General features: G+C 39.0%; 1 protein-coding gene across 1 annotated transcript in view; it reads right to left on the reverse strand.

The window, feature by feature from the left end:
• LOC126204149 (dynein regulatory complex subunit 5) overlaps positions 1–19,851 on the reverse strand; it is a 139,626-nt gene that overhangs the window by 22,190 nt on the left and 97,585 nt on the right. Inside the window, exons 9-10 of the mRNA XM_049938558.1 lie at positions 6,188–6,715; positions 5,487–5,678 (exon numbers count right to left, since the gene is read on the reverse strand). Of these exons, the coding sequence (XP_049794515.1) occupies positions 5,487–5,678; positions 6,188–6,715 (720 nt within the window). The remainder of the gene's footprint in view (positions 1–5,486; positions 5,679–6,187; positions 6,716–19,851) is intronic.

Here is a 19,851-nt window from a genome sequence, read left to right on the forward strand (position 1 = left end):
TTCAGAAGGACAGATTATCCCAGGGAGTCATAAATCAATCCCCAGGGGTCCTGAATCAATTAGCAAAACAATGGGTCAAGGGGAAGGGTAGGGAGTCATAAATCAATCAAGTTTGCCCCTGAATGTATCCAACCCACACAAACTAAATGCCATAGAACTCACTTTGCTTTGCTGTTTATGGGACAGTTTAATGACTATGTATATGCCAAAAAAATTTCAGAAGAGTTTTATAGGTGCACTAATTTTCCTAGTGTGATTGGGGCTGTCAGTGACAAACATACTGAAATATCAAAGCCTGATAAAAGCAGTTCCCTACACTACAGGTAACAGAATTACTTTTTTCTTATTTTAATGGCAATTTGGGACACAAACTGTTGTTTTACTAGCACTGAATTAGGGGCATACGGTGGTTCCATTGATTCAAATCTATTTAAATGTACATTATTTAACAGGAGGTTGGAATTGGAGCAAACTGATTTACCTGACCTGAGAACACTACCTAATGAGACAAATGGAAAACTAATGCCATTTGTATTAATTGTTGATGAAGCCTTCGCCTTATCTAGACACCTTTTAAGATCATACCTGAATCACAACTTAACAGTACAACAACGAGTTTATAGGCATCGATTTGCATGAGCAAGAAGAATGATTTAATGCATTTCTGGTATTCTTTCAAACAAGAACCGAATTTTAACTAGAGCTATAGACCTTCAACCTGATCACAGATATCAGTAGTCAAAGCATTTTTGCATGATACACAGTTTTGTAGAAATCCAAGATGGAGTCCAATTTGATGATACATAATTTGATAGCACCTTACGATGCTTATAACAAACAGGCCTAATATTACAATTTTAGCAAGCTAAATAATACAGACATTGGCATATTCTTCACCTGTTCATTGTAAATACTAAGAAGCTAGCAAGTTTCATAGTGACTATAAGCTGTTTTACTCCCTGTGCAAGTGTTTTGTTCCAAACAGTTGACCTTAAATGTCAGACCTGCTAGTATCACAGGTGACAAATCCCTCACTGTGACTATGTAAGGGCCACAAGTTCAAAAATAACGTAGCGTGAGACAACTTATTATTCAGAACTGGGATTCCCCATCTCAGTGCTAGCTAGGCATGGCACAAAAGAAATAACTTCTACAAGGAGCAACTCTTTTCTTTTCTGAAGGCATGAAAGATGTGAAAACACACAAACACACACACACACACACACACACACACACACACACACACACAGAAATATATACTGGGTGATCAAAATGTCAGTATAAATTTGAAAACAGAATAATATAGATAGAGACGTACAAATTGACACACATGCTTGGAATGACATGGGGTTTTATTAGAACCAAAAAAATACAAAAGTTCAAAAAATGTCCGACAGATGGCGCTTCATCTGATCAGAATAGCAATAATTAGCATAACAAAGTAAGATAAAGCAAAGATGATGTTCTTTACAGGAAATGCTCAATATGTCCACCATCATTTCTCAACAATAGCTGTAGTCGAGGAATAATGTTGTGAACAGCACTGTAAAGCATGTCCGGAGTCATGGTGAGGCATAGGCATCGGATGTTGTCTTTCAGCATCCCTAGGGATGTCAGTCGATCACGATACACTTGCGACTTCAGGTAACCCCAAAGCCAATAATTGCAAGGACTGAGGTCTGGGGACCTAGGAGGCCAAGTATGATGAAAGTAGCGGCTGAGCACACGATCATCACCAAACGACGGGTGCAAGAGATCTTTCACGCGTCTAGCAATATGGGGTGGAGCACCATCCTGCATAAACATCGTACGTTCCAGCGGGCATTTATTAGTCAGGCTGGGGATGATGCGATTTTGTAAGATATTGGCGTACCTCTCACCCGTCACGGTAGCAGTTACAAAACCAGAACCACGGATTTCCTCAAAGAAAAAAGGCCCGATAATGGTAGATGTGGTAAATTCAACCCATACTGTGACTTTCTCGTCGTGCAATGGAGTTTCCAGGACAGTTCTAGGATTTTCAGTACCCCAAATTCTGCAGTTGTGGGCATTGACAGACCCTCGGAGCGTGGAATGAGCTTCATTGGTCCACAACACATTGCTCAACCAATCGTCATCTTCCGCCATCTTTTGAAATGCCCACACCACAAATGCCCTCCGCTTCACTAAATCGCCAGGTAACAGTTCATGATGTCGATGGATTTTGTACGGATAGCATCAGAGGGTATGCCTAAGTGCCAACCAAACAGTAGTGTATGGAATGCCGGTGCGACGTGCGACTGCACGAGCGCTGACTTCCCCATCCATATACGAACACGCTACAGTCTCCATTTCTTCCTGAACGGTCTCAGCAGCAGCCTTGTGCTCAGTCGGCCACTACGGGGTCTAAACAACCCGTGGCTTCGAACTTTGAAATCATTCTCGCCACATCTGCATTTGTCAACGGACCTTTACCTGTTCGAATCCCCTTCCTATGGCGATAGGACTGCAACGCTGAACTAGCACATTCCCCAGTCTGATAATACAGCTTCACTAAAAGCGCCTTTTCAGGTATAAAAGCGCCTTTTCAGGTAACGTCAACATGCTGCGACTGCTGGTGCGTCTGATTTTCTCTCTCATTACAGCTCCTTTATACACGATTGTAATGCGCAGTCACTGACGTTTTGCTGTCCAGCGCCATCTGTCGGACATTTTGTGAACTGACCACCTGACACCACCTAGCTGGGAGGGCCTTATTTACTGGTCGACGTTGGAAAGGAGTGCATTCTTCATTGGACCAAACAGATGTAAGTCGGAAGGTGCAAGATCTGGGCTGTGGGGTGGATGAGGAAGAACAATACAATGCACAGATTATGTGAGGCCTTGTGTTATTTAAGGATTTAGCATTTTTGTGGTGAAGAATATACTGAAGTCATCCCTTCAGTTTCCTGAGAGTAGCACAATACACTTCAAGTTGATCATTGCACCTTAAGTGTGGACGTCAAACAGAATATTAACCTTCAGAATCACAAAGACCGTCGCCATGACTTTACTGGCTAAGGGTGCAGCTTTGAATACTTTCTTCACAGCAGAAGTGATGTGCTACCATTCCATGGATTGCCGTTTAGTTTCTGGTTTGAGGTGATGAGCTCATGTTCATAGCCTGTGACGATGGTAGTCAAAAAATGGTCAGGATCAGCCTCATAAAACGCAAGTAATTCCTCAGAGATGGACCTTCGTTGCCCTTTATGTTCTTCTCTTAGGGAGTAAGGAACCCAGTGGGCACACACCTTTGAGTATCCCAACTGGTGGACGAGTGTGCCAGCAGTACCAACAGAGATGTCCAGTTGAGCAGCGAGGTGTTCGATTATGATCCGTTGATCACATCAAATGAGAGTGTCCAAACGTTCCAACATTACATGAATCACAGCTGTGTGCAGCCATCCGATATGTGAGAGATTGGACAGGTTTGTGCAACCTCGCCCAATGGCTCACTGTGTTTTTGTTCACTGCCAGGCTTCATAGACATTCACAATACTACTGTTATTGTCAAGATAAATTTTGTAAATAGAGTGTAAACAACCATGAGTGAGAAGTGTTTGAGCAGCTGTAGGAAAGTCAGTTCTGGGTTCTATTTAGTTGTTGTGACAGATGGTTACCTTGCGACACGGGGTGGGGGGGGGTGGGGGGGGGGAGGAAGGATGTGCTGGCATGGGAATTGGGAAGTAATTGGATCTCTTCCCTGGTATTGCAAAGTATGTTCAAGGGAGAGGAAAATAGCTGAAAAGGAAGGGAAGATTAAAGCCATTAAGGCTGAACTGGTTAGTGCTAGGGAGGAACTGATTAGGTTAAGACGGAAGAAGGATGAAGACTGTTAGGATGTGATAGCAAGGGACAGGGGCCACAGAAATAGAACTGCACTGATATCTGACAGTTTCATCATTGTCACAAACAATAGATTTGCCTTCTAAGGAAGAGGCTCAAGTGGATGTAAGTGTAGATAATAATTAACAGACTTTTGGCAGGAAACCAACTGCTTCAAAAAAAGTAGAAAGTTGTTGCACTGTTAAGTAGTAGCCAAGGAAGAGATGTGGGCCGGATCTTGCAGGAAAAATTAGATGACAGGTACCGAGTCATAAGCTTTTTCAAGCTTAGTGCATGTCTTAGCTACGAGACAGAGGATGTAGGATCATTGTGCAATGGTTTTACAAACCAGGATCATTTTGTGACAGTGAGTGCAGCAGGAAACAGTATTGATAGGGATCAATGCTACAATACTGAGTGTGATGTGTCAAAAATTGCCTCTGCAATGACCCGTACACATGTTGGCTTGGTTCCCACTTTCATGCAGTATGATTGGCCCCAATCAAACAGCTCTGTCTGGGGGTCAATATGGAATTAGATCAGCTGCTGTGGGCAGCTACTTTGTCATGCATAAGTTTGATTCCTGGTGATGCTATTGGTAGATGGGACTTCACAAGGCATGGCCTGCATCTCAATATGAAAGGGAAGGGTAAATTGGTCACGAAAATAGCAAGATATTTATGGGAGGGCACTGAAACTTGTGGGTGTACATCTTTTTTAGACTAGGATCAATGTTCAATGATTCATAATTGGAAATGGAAATTTGTGGTAAGGTCTTATGGGACCAAACTGCTGAGGTCACCAGTCCTTAGGTTTACACACTACTTAATCAAACTTAAAATAACTTACACTAAGAACAACACACACGCCCATGCCCAAGGGAGGACTCAAACCTCCAACGGGGGAGCCAGATTCATCATTGAATGAAATTAAACTTAACCCTAAGACGCCCAAGTCTTTTTTCTAACTTGGATGCCTAAGGGGGAGTTCGAGAGCCCATAGGTATTAAATATGTTTACTGACGAAAAATTACAACTTTCAAAATGGTTTATGTATTTTAACTAAGGCATCGGTTTATAAATGTTGTTAATTGGTAGAAATATTGGATTGGGTGAATAAAAAATTGACATATTACAATACAAAATACAGATGTGTTCATATACAATAGACTACTCTGAGTCCTCAACTTCAAGGCAAGAGACACACTTCACAATTTTTTCTGAATGTGTGTTACACACATGTTTATGACACTGCCCACAATACTGTTTTGTTTACTTAGATTGTTGTACTTCTGCTTCTTTGTTTTAGCTTCTCTTACACAAATATGGCACCGACCTTTCCCTGAAAGAGGCTGATGTGCTTCTGTTGTCACTTTTTTTATTTTCTTTTGTAGAATAGTCTCCATTGATTAAACAATTCGGTTAGATAACCCTCTTGCATTGGCACTTCTTTCTTCTACCTGCAATTTCACTAGTTCCATCCCTGCTTGCAGAAGATAAAGTTTCCATTTGTTTGTTTCTTTTCATTCCATCTTGGATATTTCTGGATGAATAGGGTGGTTGCATTGATAGCACAAATGTTGATGAGAGAGTAAAATACAGATAGAGGCCATCTCTTTGTTCCCCTCTCGCAGGTGTACATACACGCTATTTGATCAATGGTATCAATTCCACCATTAGTGGAATTATAACATGCATTTATCTCAGTTTTTTTCTTCTCTCCTCCAACAGTACCTTTATCTTGGTGCTTTGTTGGCAACATTAGTAAATTTTTACTTGGTTTCGTTTTTACTATGTAGGACAACAAAGTTACTGGAGGCATACCCGTTGATGGGTCTGTGAACAAGAACATTGATGAATATACCTCTCGATTTAATGTGTTCTTCATTATGTCTGGAATATGCTACCTGTTTGCCTGGAGAGTTCCTACCGTAGTAACTTTGTAGTCTTGGTATAACTCTTCCGCCAAATCGACCGATGTGTAGTATCGGTCTGTAGTAATATTTCAACCAGTATTTTTCACAGGTGCTCCTAGACGTCTGACAACAGCTGCGGAACCCCGTTTTCTTCTTTCAACGAATTCTGAACATTACCTGCATAGGGTTCCATATTCAAGACGTATCTGTCAACTGCATCGGACATAATTCATATAAGGATGCCATACTTGCCCAATTTATCCTTCATAAATACTTTGAAGGGGCAGCGCCCTCTAAACAAGCTGAGCATCTCATCAATGGTGACGTGGTCCCCTGGTTTATACAGTAGTGGAAATCTATCATCCACTTTGTTGAAAACATCATGGATTGCTGTGAACTTGTCTGCTTCCTTTCTTAGCTGGCGGGTACTTTTGTCATCAAACCTTATGATTGCAATAAGTTCCTTGAAATGTTCTCTTGCCGTTATACCCTTGTGAACTGGCCGACCCATTAGGTCTGAGCAAAGATCGTGTACACTGGCAGAATTGTCCTTATTTGTCCCCATAAGTATCAGGATTCCTATAAAAGCATATAATTCTTTCTCATTAGTCAAAGTAACATTTTGCCTAACTGCCTCTTCATTTGAATGTTTTACTATAACATCCATGATGTCAGGCGTAAGAAGTAACTTCAACGCTTCTCCAGGTGAATGGCAAACACCAGCTGGAGTTACTCCTGCCTGCTCTCTTACTATATTAGCAACAGACATCCGAGGAATTCTAGGCTGTGTGATTACATACCTTCTTCCAGACTTGGGCAAAATAACATCCTGATGGTCACTGCCTGAAGCTGCGCTATCTTCATCTTCTCTAACATCCACATCACTTTCCAGATCTGAATCATACTCCATAACACCATGCTCATATTCACTTTCACTCCCCGAGTCAGAATCTTCATCTAAAATTTCATTCAGAACTCTTTCTAAAGACTAGTCACATATTCTTTTAGTCATTTCTAAGTCTGGGTGTGAACAGTAGTGAACTGCAATAGTAGATTAGATTAGATTAGATTAATACTTGTTCCATAGATCATGAATATGACACTTCGTAATGATGTGGAATGTGTTGGTTAATAAAAGATGTCTGTACAAGATATTACATTACACAAAATAAATTCAGTCGGAGCCAATCAGAATGCTCCATTCATTAGATTAGATTAGTGAACTGCACTTTTATTCACTGCTAGTTTACAAGATAAATAACAGCTGACTGACATCAACACTCACTACCTCTGAAAGTAAACCGATTGTTATGAATATCAAGAATACCAACCAACAAGAAATTAACTTGCATTGTTGTAGAGATGAGAAATACGAAGTCCTACTAAGGGAAATTTCTATTGTATGGAAGCCTAAGGGGGAGGGGGGGGGTTGTTGGACCCATATATTGACACTAACATTTCATAAAATAACCAACAAACAATAACTCAAAGGGAATATGTAGTATGAAAGTTACTTGGGCAAAAGCAGGGGACATAAAAAATTGTGGGTTCAACAAACCGCCCCTTAGGCATCCTAGGGTGAGAAACTCAGACAGCCAGGTACTAGAGATGTTAAAATATCACAAGATTCTCATAAAACTACAGTGAAAAATAATATTAGTACAGTGCATCTGAATAACAGAAGATTAAAAGGCAAAGTAGACAAGCTTCTTGTTTGTTTGGAAGATTTAGAAATTGAGGGTTGAACAGTGTACTATGCCTGTGTGAACATTGTATTGTCACAGATACGGAAAAAGTAAATGTAGGTGGATATAAGCTTTCAGCACCTGTAAGTAGAGACACTATGGAGAGGTGAGAAGCTGCCATACATGTTAAAATTTATCATAGTGTGAAAAATTTAGAAACTAAAAATTTCTGTGTAGAGAAACATACTGAAGCACATGCCTGTTGTGATGAAGCAAGCTGGGATATTTTTACTTCCTCTCTTGTTTTGCCATCCGCCTCCATTAAACTCATTTTTTCACTTTTAACTAATTAACATTAACATACACGAGTGTCATATACATTTTCATAAAAGAGAAAGATTGGCCCTCAGTTTTAAAGAATATAACAGCAGATCTAATTTAGTGATAAATTTTATGTACCGGTATATAATTGATTTTCTAATTTATTTTGACCATTCTTAGTTAGTATCTTTTGTTATAGGGTGAAATCAATAATTGTTTTGTAACTTAATTCCATTGTTGACGTATAAACAAACATAAATTCTGAACTAATTATAAACATTTGGAAGACAAAAGGTTAGTATTTTAAAAGTATCTATTTAGCTCTGGTCGGAATCATGTTAGCGAAACCAGATCTTAATTAATTCCATAGTAATTAACAGTTTTGTCAAAAGTATTGTTTGCATAATAATATTTGTTGATTTCATGATTTAAACAAATAATTTGTCTTAACCCCTGTAGTAGAAGAAACTGTTAAAAAAGGTGGAATATTTCAATGTACTCAGTTAATTTAATGAGGCAAGTTTTGATTGTAACATCTGTAAATTTAACTTCAAACAATGTGTAGTTTCAGTACCTATTATTGTGAGGATATATAAGGACCCCAATTTTGGCATGAGACAATCAGTCCAAGATAGAGTTTCAAATGAGGAACCTATGTTGGTTAGAATGACAACAATGTACCAACTTAACAGACAAATAAGTGTTACACCAATAGGCCATGTGTTAAAGCAATGTCAGTGTCTGTTCAATTTATTTTAGAGATTGTGAACTATGTGGTTGGGCTTTTACTGCTTATAGATGTCCATCAGTTAACTATTACAGCAGTGTGTGGATGTTTGCCTGTAATCTATTAATGAGGCTTATCTAAAGTTAAACAATGGTGCACTGGCCATATAACTGTGTAATATTGGGGGGGGGGGGGGGGGGGGGCAACAGTGAAAGTAAAAGACTGTGAAACACAACTGTGCATCTGTTGGCTACATCATTTACAGCAGACAGTAGCTGTACTTCCACAACCCATTTTTCAGCCAGTGTAGCAGCCAGTACATCAACACCGAGGACAACAAATGAAGAAATAAAAGAAGGCAAACTGTCACACTGTGAGCGTAAACTAAATAAACTTTTCTGATTGTAGCTCTGTATAGGTCTATATTTGGAACTTTTCAGCTATTTCTGAAAAACTTGGATTCTTTTTTGTACTATCTGTTAGACAGAGGGAAGCAAATTCTTGTTTGTGTGGATTTACATGTAGATTTTCTGGAAGAGTCTGATAGAAAATTATTTGAAAAAATTGGAAAAATAAAGATGGACTCTCACTAAATTTTCAGAAAACACAATATATACAGTTCTGTAAAGTAAATGGAATGATGCCATTGTAAATATACACTTTGAATAGAAGTCTGTTGCTAAGGCAGAATATTCAAATTGTGTGTGTGTCTGTATATGCGCGCATTGATGAGAAATTGAATTGGAAGAAACACATTGATGATCTGATGAAACATTTAGGTCCAGCTACTTATGCTATTAGGGTTATTGCAAATATTTGATAAACATAGCAGTAAATTAGCCTACTAGGGCTCCTTGTATTCACTGCTTTCATATGGCATCATATTTTGGGGTAATTCATCACCAAGAGAAAAGTATTCATTGAACAAAAGTGTGTAATCTGAATAATAGCTGGAGCCCACCCTCAATCACCTGATAATAATAAAATTATTAAAGATAATAATGAAATTATGAGAAGGAAAGTTGCTACTCACCATATAGCGGAGATGCTAAGACTCGGACAGGCACAACAAAAAGACTGTCACAAATAAAGCTTTTGGCCATTAAGGCCTTCGTCAATGATAGACAAGAGACATACATACACACACACGCACGCACGCACGCACACACACACACACACACACACACACACACACACACACATATGCAAACGCAGCTCACACACAACTGCAATATCAGGCAACTGAAACCACATTGTGTGCAGCAGCACCAGTGCATGATGGGAGTGGCCACTGCGTGGGGGTAAGGAGGAGGCTGGGGACAGGGAGGGTGAGGGATAGTATGGTGGGGTGGAGGACAGTGAAGTGCTGCAGGTTAGACAGTTGTCTGGGAAGAGGTCGAGGGGGGGGGGAAGAAGCAGAAAAGGAGGAAATAAAAAGACTGGGCCTAATGGTGGAAGGATTTCCTCCTTCTTTGCTAATTCTCCCCCTCCCTTCCCACCTCTCTATCTAACCTGCAGCACTTCACTGTCCGCCACCCCCACCATACTATCCCTCACCCTCCCTGCCCCAGCCACCACTGTACCCCCAACCAGTCACCACTCCCATCATGCACTGGCGCTGCTACTCACAATGAGACTGCAGTCGTGTGTGTGAGTTGTGTTTGTGTGTGTGTGTGTGTGTGTGTGTGAGTTGTGTGTGTGTGTGTGTGTGTGCGCCGGCCGGTGTGGCTGAGCGGTTCTAGGCGACTCAGTCTGGAACCGCATGACCGCTACGGTCGCAGGTTCAAATCCTGCCTCGGGCATGGATGTGTGTGATGTCCTTAGGTTAGTTAGGTTTAAGTAGTTCTAAGTTCTATGGGACTGATGACCTCAGATGTTAAGTCCCATAGTGCTCAGAGCCATTTGAACCATTGTGTGTGTGTGTGTGTGTGTGTGTGTGTGTGTGTGTTGACAATGGCCTTAATGGCCGAAAGCTTTATTTGTGACAGTCTTTTCGTTGTGCCTTTCTGCGACTCAGTGTCTCTGCTATATGGTGAGTAGCCACTTTCCTTTTCATAATATTGTTACATTCTATCCTGGATTTTCCATTGTTTGATAATAATGAAAATCAGTTACAACTGAACTGTTGTGTTGTTGTTGTTGTGGTCTTCAGTCCTGAGACTGGTTTGATGCAGCTCTCCATGCTACTCTATCCTGTGCAAGCTTCTTCATCTCCCAGTACCTACTGCAGCCTACATCCTTCTGAATCTGTTCAGTGTATTTAGCTCTTGGTCTCCCTCTACGATTTTTACCCTCCACGCTGCCCTCCAATGCTAAATTGGTGATCCCTTGATGCCTCAATACATGTCCTACCAACCGATCCCTTCTTCTAGTCAAGTTGTGCCACAAACTTCTCTTCTCCCCAATCCTATTCAATACCTCCTCATTAGTTACGTGATCTACCCACCTTATCTTCAGCATTCTTCTGTAGCACCACATTTCGAAAGCTTCTATTCTCTTCTTGTCCACACTAGTTATCGTCCATGTTTCACTTCCATACATGGCTACACTCCATACAAATACTTTCAGAAACGACTTCCTGACACTTAAATCTATACTCGATGTTAACAAATTTCTCTTCTTCAGAAACGATTTCCTTGCCATTGCCAGTCTACATTTTATATCCTCTCTACTTCGACCATCATCAGTTATTTTGCTCCCCAAATAGCAAAACTCCTTTACTACTGTAAGTGTCTCATTTCCTAATCTAATCCCCTCAGCATCACCCGATTTAATTTGACTACATTCCATTATCCTCGTTTTGCTTTTGTTGATGTTCATCTTATATCCTCCTTTCAAGACACTGTCCATTCCGTTTAACTGCTCTTGCAAGTCTTTTGCTGTCTCTGACAGAATTACAATGTCATCGGCGAACCTCAAAGTTTTTACTTCTTCTCCATGAATTTTAATACCTACTCCGAATTTTTCTTTTGTTTCCTTTACTGCTTGCTCAATATACAGATTGAATAACATCGGGGAGAGGCTACAACCCTGCCTCACTCCTTTCCCAACCACTGCTTCCCTTTCATGCCCCTCGACTCTTATAACTGCCATCTGGTTTCTGTACAAATTGTAAATAGCCTTTCGCTCCCTGTATTTTACCCCTGCCACTTTCAGAATTTGAAAGAGAGTATTCCAGTTAACGTTGTCAAAAGCTTTCTCTAAGTCTACAAATGCTAGAAACTTAGGTTTGCCTTTTCTTAATCTTTCTTCTAAGATAAGTCGTAAGGTTAGTATTGCCTCACGTGTTCCAACATTGCTACGGAATCCAAACTGATCTTCCCCGAGGTCCGCTTCTACCAGTTTTTCCATTCGTCTGTAAAGAATTCGGGTTAGTATTTTGCAGCTGTGACTTATTAAACTGACAGTTCGGTAATTTTCACATCTGTCAACACCTGATTTCTTTGGGATTGGAATTATTATATTCTTCTTGAAGTCTGTGGGTATTTCGCCTGTTTCATACATCTTGCTCACCAGATGGTAGAGTTTTGTCATGACTGGTTCTCCCAAGGCCATCAGTAGTTCTAATGGAATGTTGTCTACTCCTGGGGCCTTGTTTCGACTCAGGTCTTTCAGTGCTCTGTCAAACTCTTCACGCAGTATCTTATCTCCCATTTCATCTTCATCTACATCCTCTTCCATTTCCATAATATTGTCCTCAAGTACATCGCCCTTGTATAGACCCTCTATATACTCCTTCCACCTTTCTGCTTTCCCTTCTTTGCTTAGAACTGGGTTGCCATCTGAGCTCTTGATATTCATACAAGTGGTTCTCTTCTCTCCAAAGGTCTCTTTAATTTTCCTGTAAGCAGTATCTATCTTACCCCTAGTGAGACAAGCCTCTACATCCTTACATTTGTCCTCTAGCCATCCCTGCTTAGCCATTTTGCACTTTCTGTCGATCTCATTTTTGAGACGTTTGTATTCCCTTTTGCCTGCTTCATTTACTGCATTTTTGTATTTTCTCCTTTCATCAATTAAATTCAATATTTCTTCTGTTACCCAAGGATTTCTATTAGCCCTCGTCTTTTTACCTACTTGATCCTCTGCTGCCTTCACTACTTCATCCCTCAGAACTACCCATTCTTCTTCTACTGTATTTCTTTCCCCCATTCCTGTCAATTGTTCCCTTATGCTCTCCCTGAAACTCTCTACAACCTTTGGTTCTTTCAGTTTATCTAGGTCCCATCTCCTTAATTTCCCACCTTTTTGCAGTTTCTTCAGTTTCAATCTGCAGTTCATAACCAATAGATTGTGGTCAGAATCCACATCTGCCCCTGGAAATGTCTTACAATTTAAAACCTGGTTCCTAAATCTCTGTCTTACCATTATATAATCTATCTGATACCTATTAGTATCTCCAGGATTCTTCCAGGTATACAACCTTCTTTTATGATTCTTAAACCAAGTGTTAGCTATGATTAAGTTATGCTCTGTGCAAAATTCTACAAGGCGGCTTCCTCTTTCATTTCTTCCCCCCAATCCATATTCACCTACTATGTTTCCTTCTCTCCCTTTTCCTACTGACGAATTCCAGTCACCCATGACTATTAAATTTTCGTCTCCCTTCACTACCTGAATAATTTCTTTTATCTCGTCATACATTTCATCAATTTCTTCATCATCTGCAGAGCTAGTTGGCATATAAACTTGTACTACTGTAGTAGGCATGGGCTTTGTGTCTATCTTGGCCACAATAATGCGTTCACTATGCTGTTTGTAGTAGCTAACCCACACTCCTATTTTTTTTATTCATTATTAAACCTACTCCTGCATTACCCCTATTTGATTTTGTATTTATAACCCTGTAATCACCTGACCAAAAGTCTTGTTCCTCCTGCCACCGAACTTCACTAATTCCCACTATATCTAACTTTAACATATCCATTTCCCTTTTCAAATTTTCTAACCTACCTGCCCGATTAAGGGATCTGACATTCCACGCTCCGATCCGTAGAATGCCAGTTTTCTTTCTCCTGATAACGACGTCCTCTTGAGTAGTCCCCGCCCGGAGATCCGAATGGGGGACTATTTTACCTCCGGAATATTTTACCCAAGAGGACGCCATCATCATTTAATCATACAGTAAAGCTGCTGTGATTTGCATAATCAAAGTACAAGACACAAAAATAATTTTCACATACAGTTTCCTTCCTTCCTTAGGGAGCAGCATGAAGTTATGCACTCTGGTGCAATTTCTTTCAACAAGATCCCATCTTACTTAAACCAACAAAATGTGTATCCATGCCAGTTTAAAAGGAAATTAAATACATCTCATTGGCTAAGTTTTCTATAAATTTTCTATAATTTTTTTGCAATTTGTACTTCATATCTAAAAATTCATCTACTGAATGGAAGGAGTTGCCATTCAGAAATTCTTTTAATTTGTTGTTAAATGCTGGTTGGCTACCTGTCAGACTTTCAATGCTATTTGGTAAGTGACCAAAGCTTTTATGACAGCATAATTCAAAGTCAGATTTAACCCAGAATAGTATATAAAGTTCTGTACAAAAAAAGTGGCATAACACCATTGATAATATAGACATTGAATAGAAGCCTGTTGCTAAGGCAGATTATTCAAAATTTCTGGGTGTGTGCATTGATGAGAAATTCAATTGGAAGAAACACATTGATGATCTGCTGAAACAATTAGGTTCAGCTACTTATGCTATTAGGGTCATTGCAAATTTTGGTGATAAACGTATCAGTAAGTTAGCCTACTATGCCCACTTTCTTTCATTACTTTCATATGGCATTATATTTTGGCTTAATTCATCAATAAGATGAAAAGTGTTCATTGCATGAAAGTGTGTGACATTTACTTAAGGATACGTGTATTCACTAACAAAATTTGTTATTAATAACTCATTCCAATCCAAAAATAATAGCAAATTACATAGCAACAACACTAGAAGAAAGGATGATCTTCTCTATTCTGGGTTAAATCTGACTTTGGCACAGAAGGGGTTGGATTATGTTGTCACAAAAATCTTTGATCACTTACCAAATAGCATTAAAAGTGTGACAGATAGCCAACCAGTATTTCATAACAAATTAAAAGAATTTCTGAATGGCAACTCCTTCCATTCAATAGATTAATTTTCAGATATGAAGTAGAAATTGCAAAAAAATTAGAAAAAAATTATAGAAAAATTGGCCAATGTTACATGTATTTTTTTTTTAACTGTCAGGGATTCACATTTTGTTTGTTTATGTTGGGATCTTGTTGAGTGCATAACTTCACTCTACTCCCTAAGCAAGGAGGAAAGTGTACATGAAAATTATTTTTGTGTCTTGTATTTTGATGATGCAGATCACAGTTCAGCTGTAACTGACTTTCATTATTATCAGCAAAGAACATTAAGGAGTAAATGTACTGGGCAATTAGTTTAGGAATTCCAAGCTTCTTAAACATAAACAGACTTCTGCAAGATGTGACGCTATCTACCTCACACAATAAATCTTACTGTTGCTTCTACTGATAAATGCATTATTTAATTTTCTTCCCCTGGTGAATTTATGAGGGCCTGGGATAACTGCTGTCACTCTGAGTCAATATAGGTATTACAACAAGGTTACTGAGCTTGTGGTGTTTGCCTCTTGATTTTTCCTGACCTACCTTTTTACAATTTCTTTGAAAACCAACAATCCTCTACTATCTGTGATTTGAACTAACAGCAGGAACTACCATGTGACTCAATCTACTCAGCAACAACTGCAGTTGGAGTTTGCTTCATGTACTATTTTACGTACAATATTTTACCAGGGTGTATACATAGACAAGGAAAAAAATTCTTGGATTTTTCCCGGTTAAAAATACACCTTCTCCTGCATCAAAACACAGTTTTTCCATGTAATTAAGTGACAGTATATTTTCCCTCAGAACTGTAAAACTTATCAATCCTTAATGTTATGTTTTTATACACGGGCATAGAATTTCCCGTAACTTTAGAAAACAAAACTCAAGGTAGGAAACTCCTCTTGGAAAGATTTTTGATGTGCAGCAACATGTACACTGCATATTTTCATGTTACGAAAGTATAAATTCGAATTCCACCAAACACTGCATGTTACTTTCCGAACCATTGTAATTGAGATTGCAATGCGCTTTTGTAAGCCAGTCATAGCTCATGCCACGTGATCCCTCCAGCTGATGACAGCGGATATTGAGACCATAGGACACATGATGTAGTCAGCTAATAGCAACATCACTGTTAAGTAGCACCGATACACAAACAGGAAAAGTTAATTTTTTAAATTAATATACATAGTGTTGCTACAAGAAAAGTAAAGCTTTCACATATAATATTGGTCTCTAAGGTTAATAAGCTGCAAGAGAAGCTAAGCTTTCACATATAATATTGATATTTTTTGTGCATGTATCATCCAAATGTGCAAGTAAAATTTGTAGCTGAGTCCAGTGACTTGTCCTCAGGGCAGAGAGCTTCCCATAGCACTACATCAATTTGCTCATAATAACGACATGAATGTCTGATCTTCTGGACTCAAAATACTTCTAAATGGCTCATCATCAAACGCTCTGTGATTTAAGAAATTCATCGTACATTCTTGCACACAGTTGAACTTGCGTAAAAGGAAATTTACTTTGAAAGTAACGCTTTTCAAACCACCATTTGCAATACTTTCCCACAATCTATTAGAAATAGGTTCGTTTCAGTAGTCGTCAGAGAGCGACACATAACAGGTGCCACCGTGCTTTGGCAGCTGCTATGACGCAGGAAGTCGGTATGTTCATACGTGTAAAAAATTAAAAGATCTTACATTATGTCATAAAAGAAAAAAGACATCAGTGGATACTCCAAGAGCATTGGAATTTCGTGATCCATACTAAAATGGCACATTTAAAGTGCATACTTAAATAGCACATTCGTATGTCCACATTTCCAATGAGTAGGCCTTGACCTGATATTAAGGTTTTCAGTGTGGGATTTGGGATTTAAATTTTCTTGGAGCTCCAGTATTGTATTAACTCATTTTTGATTCTTTATTATAGCATAATGCCATACATGCTAGAAGATGAAAACATGCACTTGAAACGCAGCGAGCAGTTGAAATTAGCCAATAGTGTGGAACTAAACACTTTGTTTCAAACACATTGACTGCCTCAGTGTAAAAGATTAATAACAACCAAATTCCTTTAGCAAACTGGCAAAAATAACTTCATTGTTCTACAAGGCGATTATTGCATAGCTGTCAGAAAAGTGGAAATAAAATAAAATCTAAAACTAATAACATATATTAGCCTTCCATAATTATGTGAATGTATTTTAATTCACTTGATAGCTCCAGGCCACAGAAATCCATTTTGTTTTCATTTGACGTGAGAGCAGTAAACGAAGAGGAAACAGCAAAATCACTAAATGTAAACACTGGTCACATGTAGGTTACACACTTTGCCACTATAACTCAGACTGCTCTGCGCACCAGCTTCAGATCTCCGATATTTCCGAACTGGGCAATACCAAGATAGTGCCTCCCTCCCCCCCTCCCTGCTTTCCAGGCTCCCTCCTTCGAGCATTTAAGATACGACATAAAAAATTTAAAAAATCGAGTTTTCAAAGATATATTCATTTTGTAGCACACATCCTTCTGAAGAGTCTGATACATAAAACATATATGTTCAAGGAAATGTACGACATGTTATTGGGCCTTAAGTGTACCATAGTGCGGTGCCACCCCTCTTCACACAGCATTCTTCTATCTAACATTACTATTTCACTCCGTGGAATTGAAACGTGTATATTTTGTACTGGATGCCATCAAGCTATATTCACGACAGTGGAAATTGAAATGTCCTGTGATGCCTCTCCTGCTCCCAGTTACCTGGTTTGATATCCTTGCCTCTCTTAAAAAAAAAAAAAAAAAACAACTCGCAATTAATACTGGATGGGATTATTTGTAATCAGGAGAACAAGAACTCTTCAGAAAATTTGCATTCTTTATTGCCTGTTAGCTAATAACTTTATATTTTGGGTGACATAAAATTAAATATAGGATACATAAAACCAGTAAAGACAAGAGACAAGCAATACAGTACACATTTCTTCAATCCTTAGCTCCTAGCATTGTTTTCTCTCTAATCTTGCTACAGCTTTACAGGGTTTGCTTTCCTTTCTGCGACAGAATCTATTACCTCATCAAAGTTCGTCAAACATTTTACTTCATGAAAAACTGAAAAATCATTGTTTAATACTGTGTAAGCTGTTAATACAAATAGTACACAATACTGGTGTGGTTTCTCGATATGATTACATCAATTTTGACACTGTCTTCTAGATAAAATAAAATAGGCATTTCTAACACTGCAGAAATTGTAACACATGCCAAATAAACGAGACTGTTTTGGCACAAATGGTCATTTTTATAACACGACAGAATATAATTCACTAAGTACCAATATAAAATGCCTATTAGGCCTACAAAAAGCAAAAAGTTTTATCTTATTTCACTCATAGGCACCAGTTTCTCAAGCATGAGATTGAAAAGTAGTATTTAGAAATATTATATAAATTTGGAATCGTCTTATTCTTCCATAATTTGAGTGATGTCCCCGCTTCTTCTCCTTCCACATTCTAACAAACAATCTTGTCATCACCAATTCTGTAGATATTCCTGCCATTGTCAAAATTTGTTCGCCGTTTAACTTCACTAACCCTGCCAGAATCACTGATTTAAATATCCCTGATTACTCTCTGGTTAGGAGTTGTTTTGTTCGTATAAACCATTTTCCGCGTTACTTCCAGAACACAACTTAAACGGCTGCTAGACGGGGACTGTATAACTGGCCCTTACTAGTGTAGCGATCTGGCCAAAAATTTTGACAAAATTTCAGTTTCCTGGATACATCGAGAAGATAATACGTAATCTTTCTTACCTGTTAGTCATTTATCTCCATTCTGGTAGTCTGAATCTATGGATTTCCCTAGTAATTATAACAATGCTGATCATTCGCAAACCCAAACAACAACATAATCAGACAGCAATAGGTGTTCACTCGTTCGGCTTTACTCCGCTCAGCTTGTATAGCCCGGTCCCCTTTTGCCTGCAGGAAAGTTTATTTCTAGATGCAATGAGGATTCCCCTGACAGAGACATCACGTACACTATGCACGCATTCCAAAATCAACTTATGGATTTTTTTCCTCTTGGGACCAAACTGCTGATATCATTGGCCCCTAGGCTTACACACTACTTAATCTAATTTACCTTAAGGACAACACATACAGCGCTTTGTGAAACAAGGGAAGGGTTTTTCTCCTCAAGAATATGATGATTTGCCCCCCCCCCCCCCACTCCTCCCTCCCTCATAGCTCCGGGCCCGCTGCGCACGGGTGAATCTGGCAGCTTGGGTGCGGCAGTAAAACTTTTCCCAGTTGCATCTAGCTGCTTGCTGCGACTGCTTACACAGCCAACAGCCACATTTCTGTAGCCAGAAACAGGAGAAGGTACTACTCACACGCCACTCAACTGCGCTTGTGCATGAGCCTGCTCTTAACTGCTAAAACGAATATAATGTAAACAGTTTTGACGTCAAACTCATCGGAGGCAATTTGTTGTTATGAAGCATTGCATAGTCTTCCTAAGGCCTTTGACACATTTTGCTGTTGGCGAACACTTGTATGAGCACTGTGTTTTGTTGTTGTATATGGCACATTTCCTTTGCAATTTATGTTTTATTTTGGTTTCTTTCTCGTTCACATTTTATTGTTGCAGTATTATTCTGCAGTAGTGGGATACAGTAATAACCTTCATTAGATTATCGATTATTACCAGTCAAAATTACAAAAATTTAACTGAAAACTAAAACAACGAAAAATTCCTGGAATTCTACAAATTCCCTGGTTTTTCCCGGTTTTCTCCTGGATGAAAAAATTCCCGGGTTTTTCCCAGATCTCCTGGTTGTCCCGGGTCGTATGCACCCTGTTTACCTGTGCACAACGAATAGCTCAGATTTTTATGTAAAATAATCAATTTCAACTACAAATTCTAATCATTTTATGTAAAACACAGTTCATTGCATCTGATGTTTTCGTGAATGTCTGACCATTTACTGATCATATTATAGGAAGCATAAAAGTTAAACATCTCAGTCTTGTGGTTGTCTGAATATCTTTTCAGTGAAACAAGATTCTCTTCAATAAAGAACAAGGAGTTCAAACCTTTTTCAACTCTAAAACTCAAGCATGACTTGTATCTCAACCTCAGAGCACAAGTTTCTGTGAAGAGTGGTTTAAACTTATGGGTGACATGTCACTCAAATGGGTATACCAACAGAATAAAAAAAAACCTTAGGCCTACAAA

Source organism: Schistocerca nitens, chromosome 9 (assembly GCF_023898315.1).
Source record: "Schistocerca nitens isolate TAMUIC-IGC-003100 chromosome 9, iqSchNite1.1, whole genome shotgun sequence".
Classification (NCBI taxonomy): domain Eukaryota; kingdom Metazoa; phylum Arthropoda; class Insecta; order Orthoptera; family Acrididae; genus Schistocerca; species Schistocerca nitens.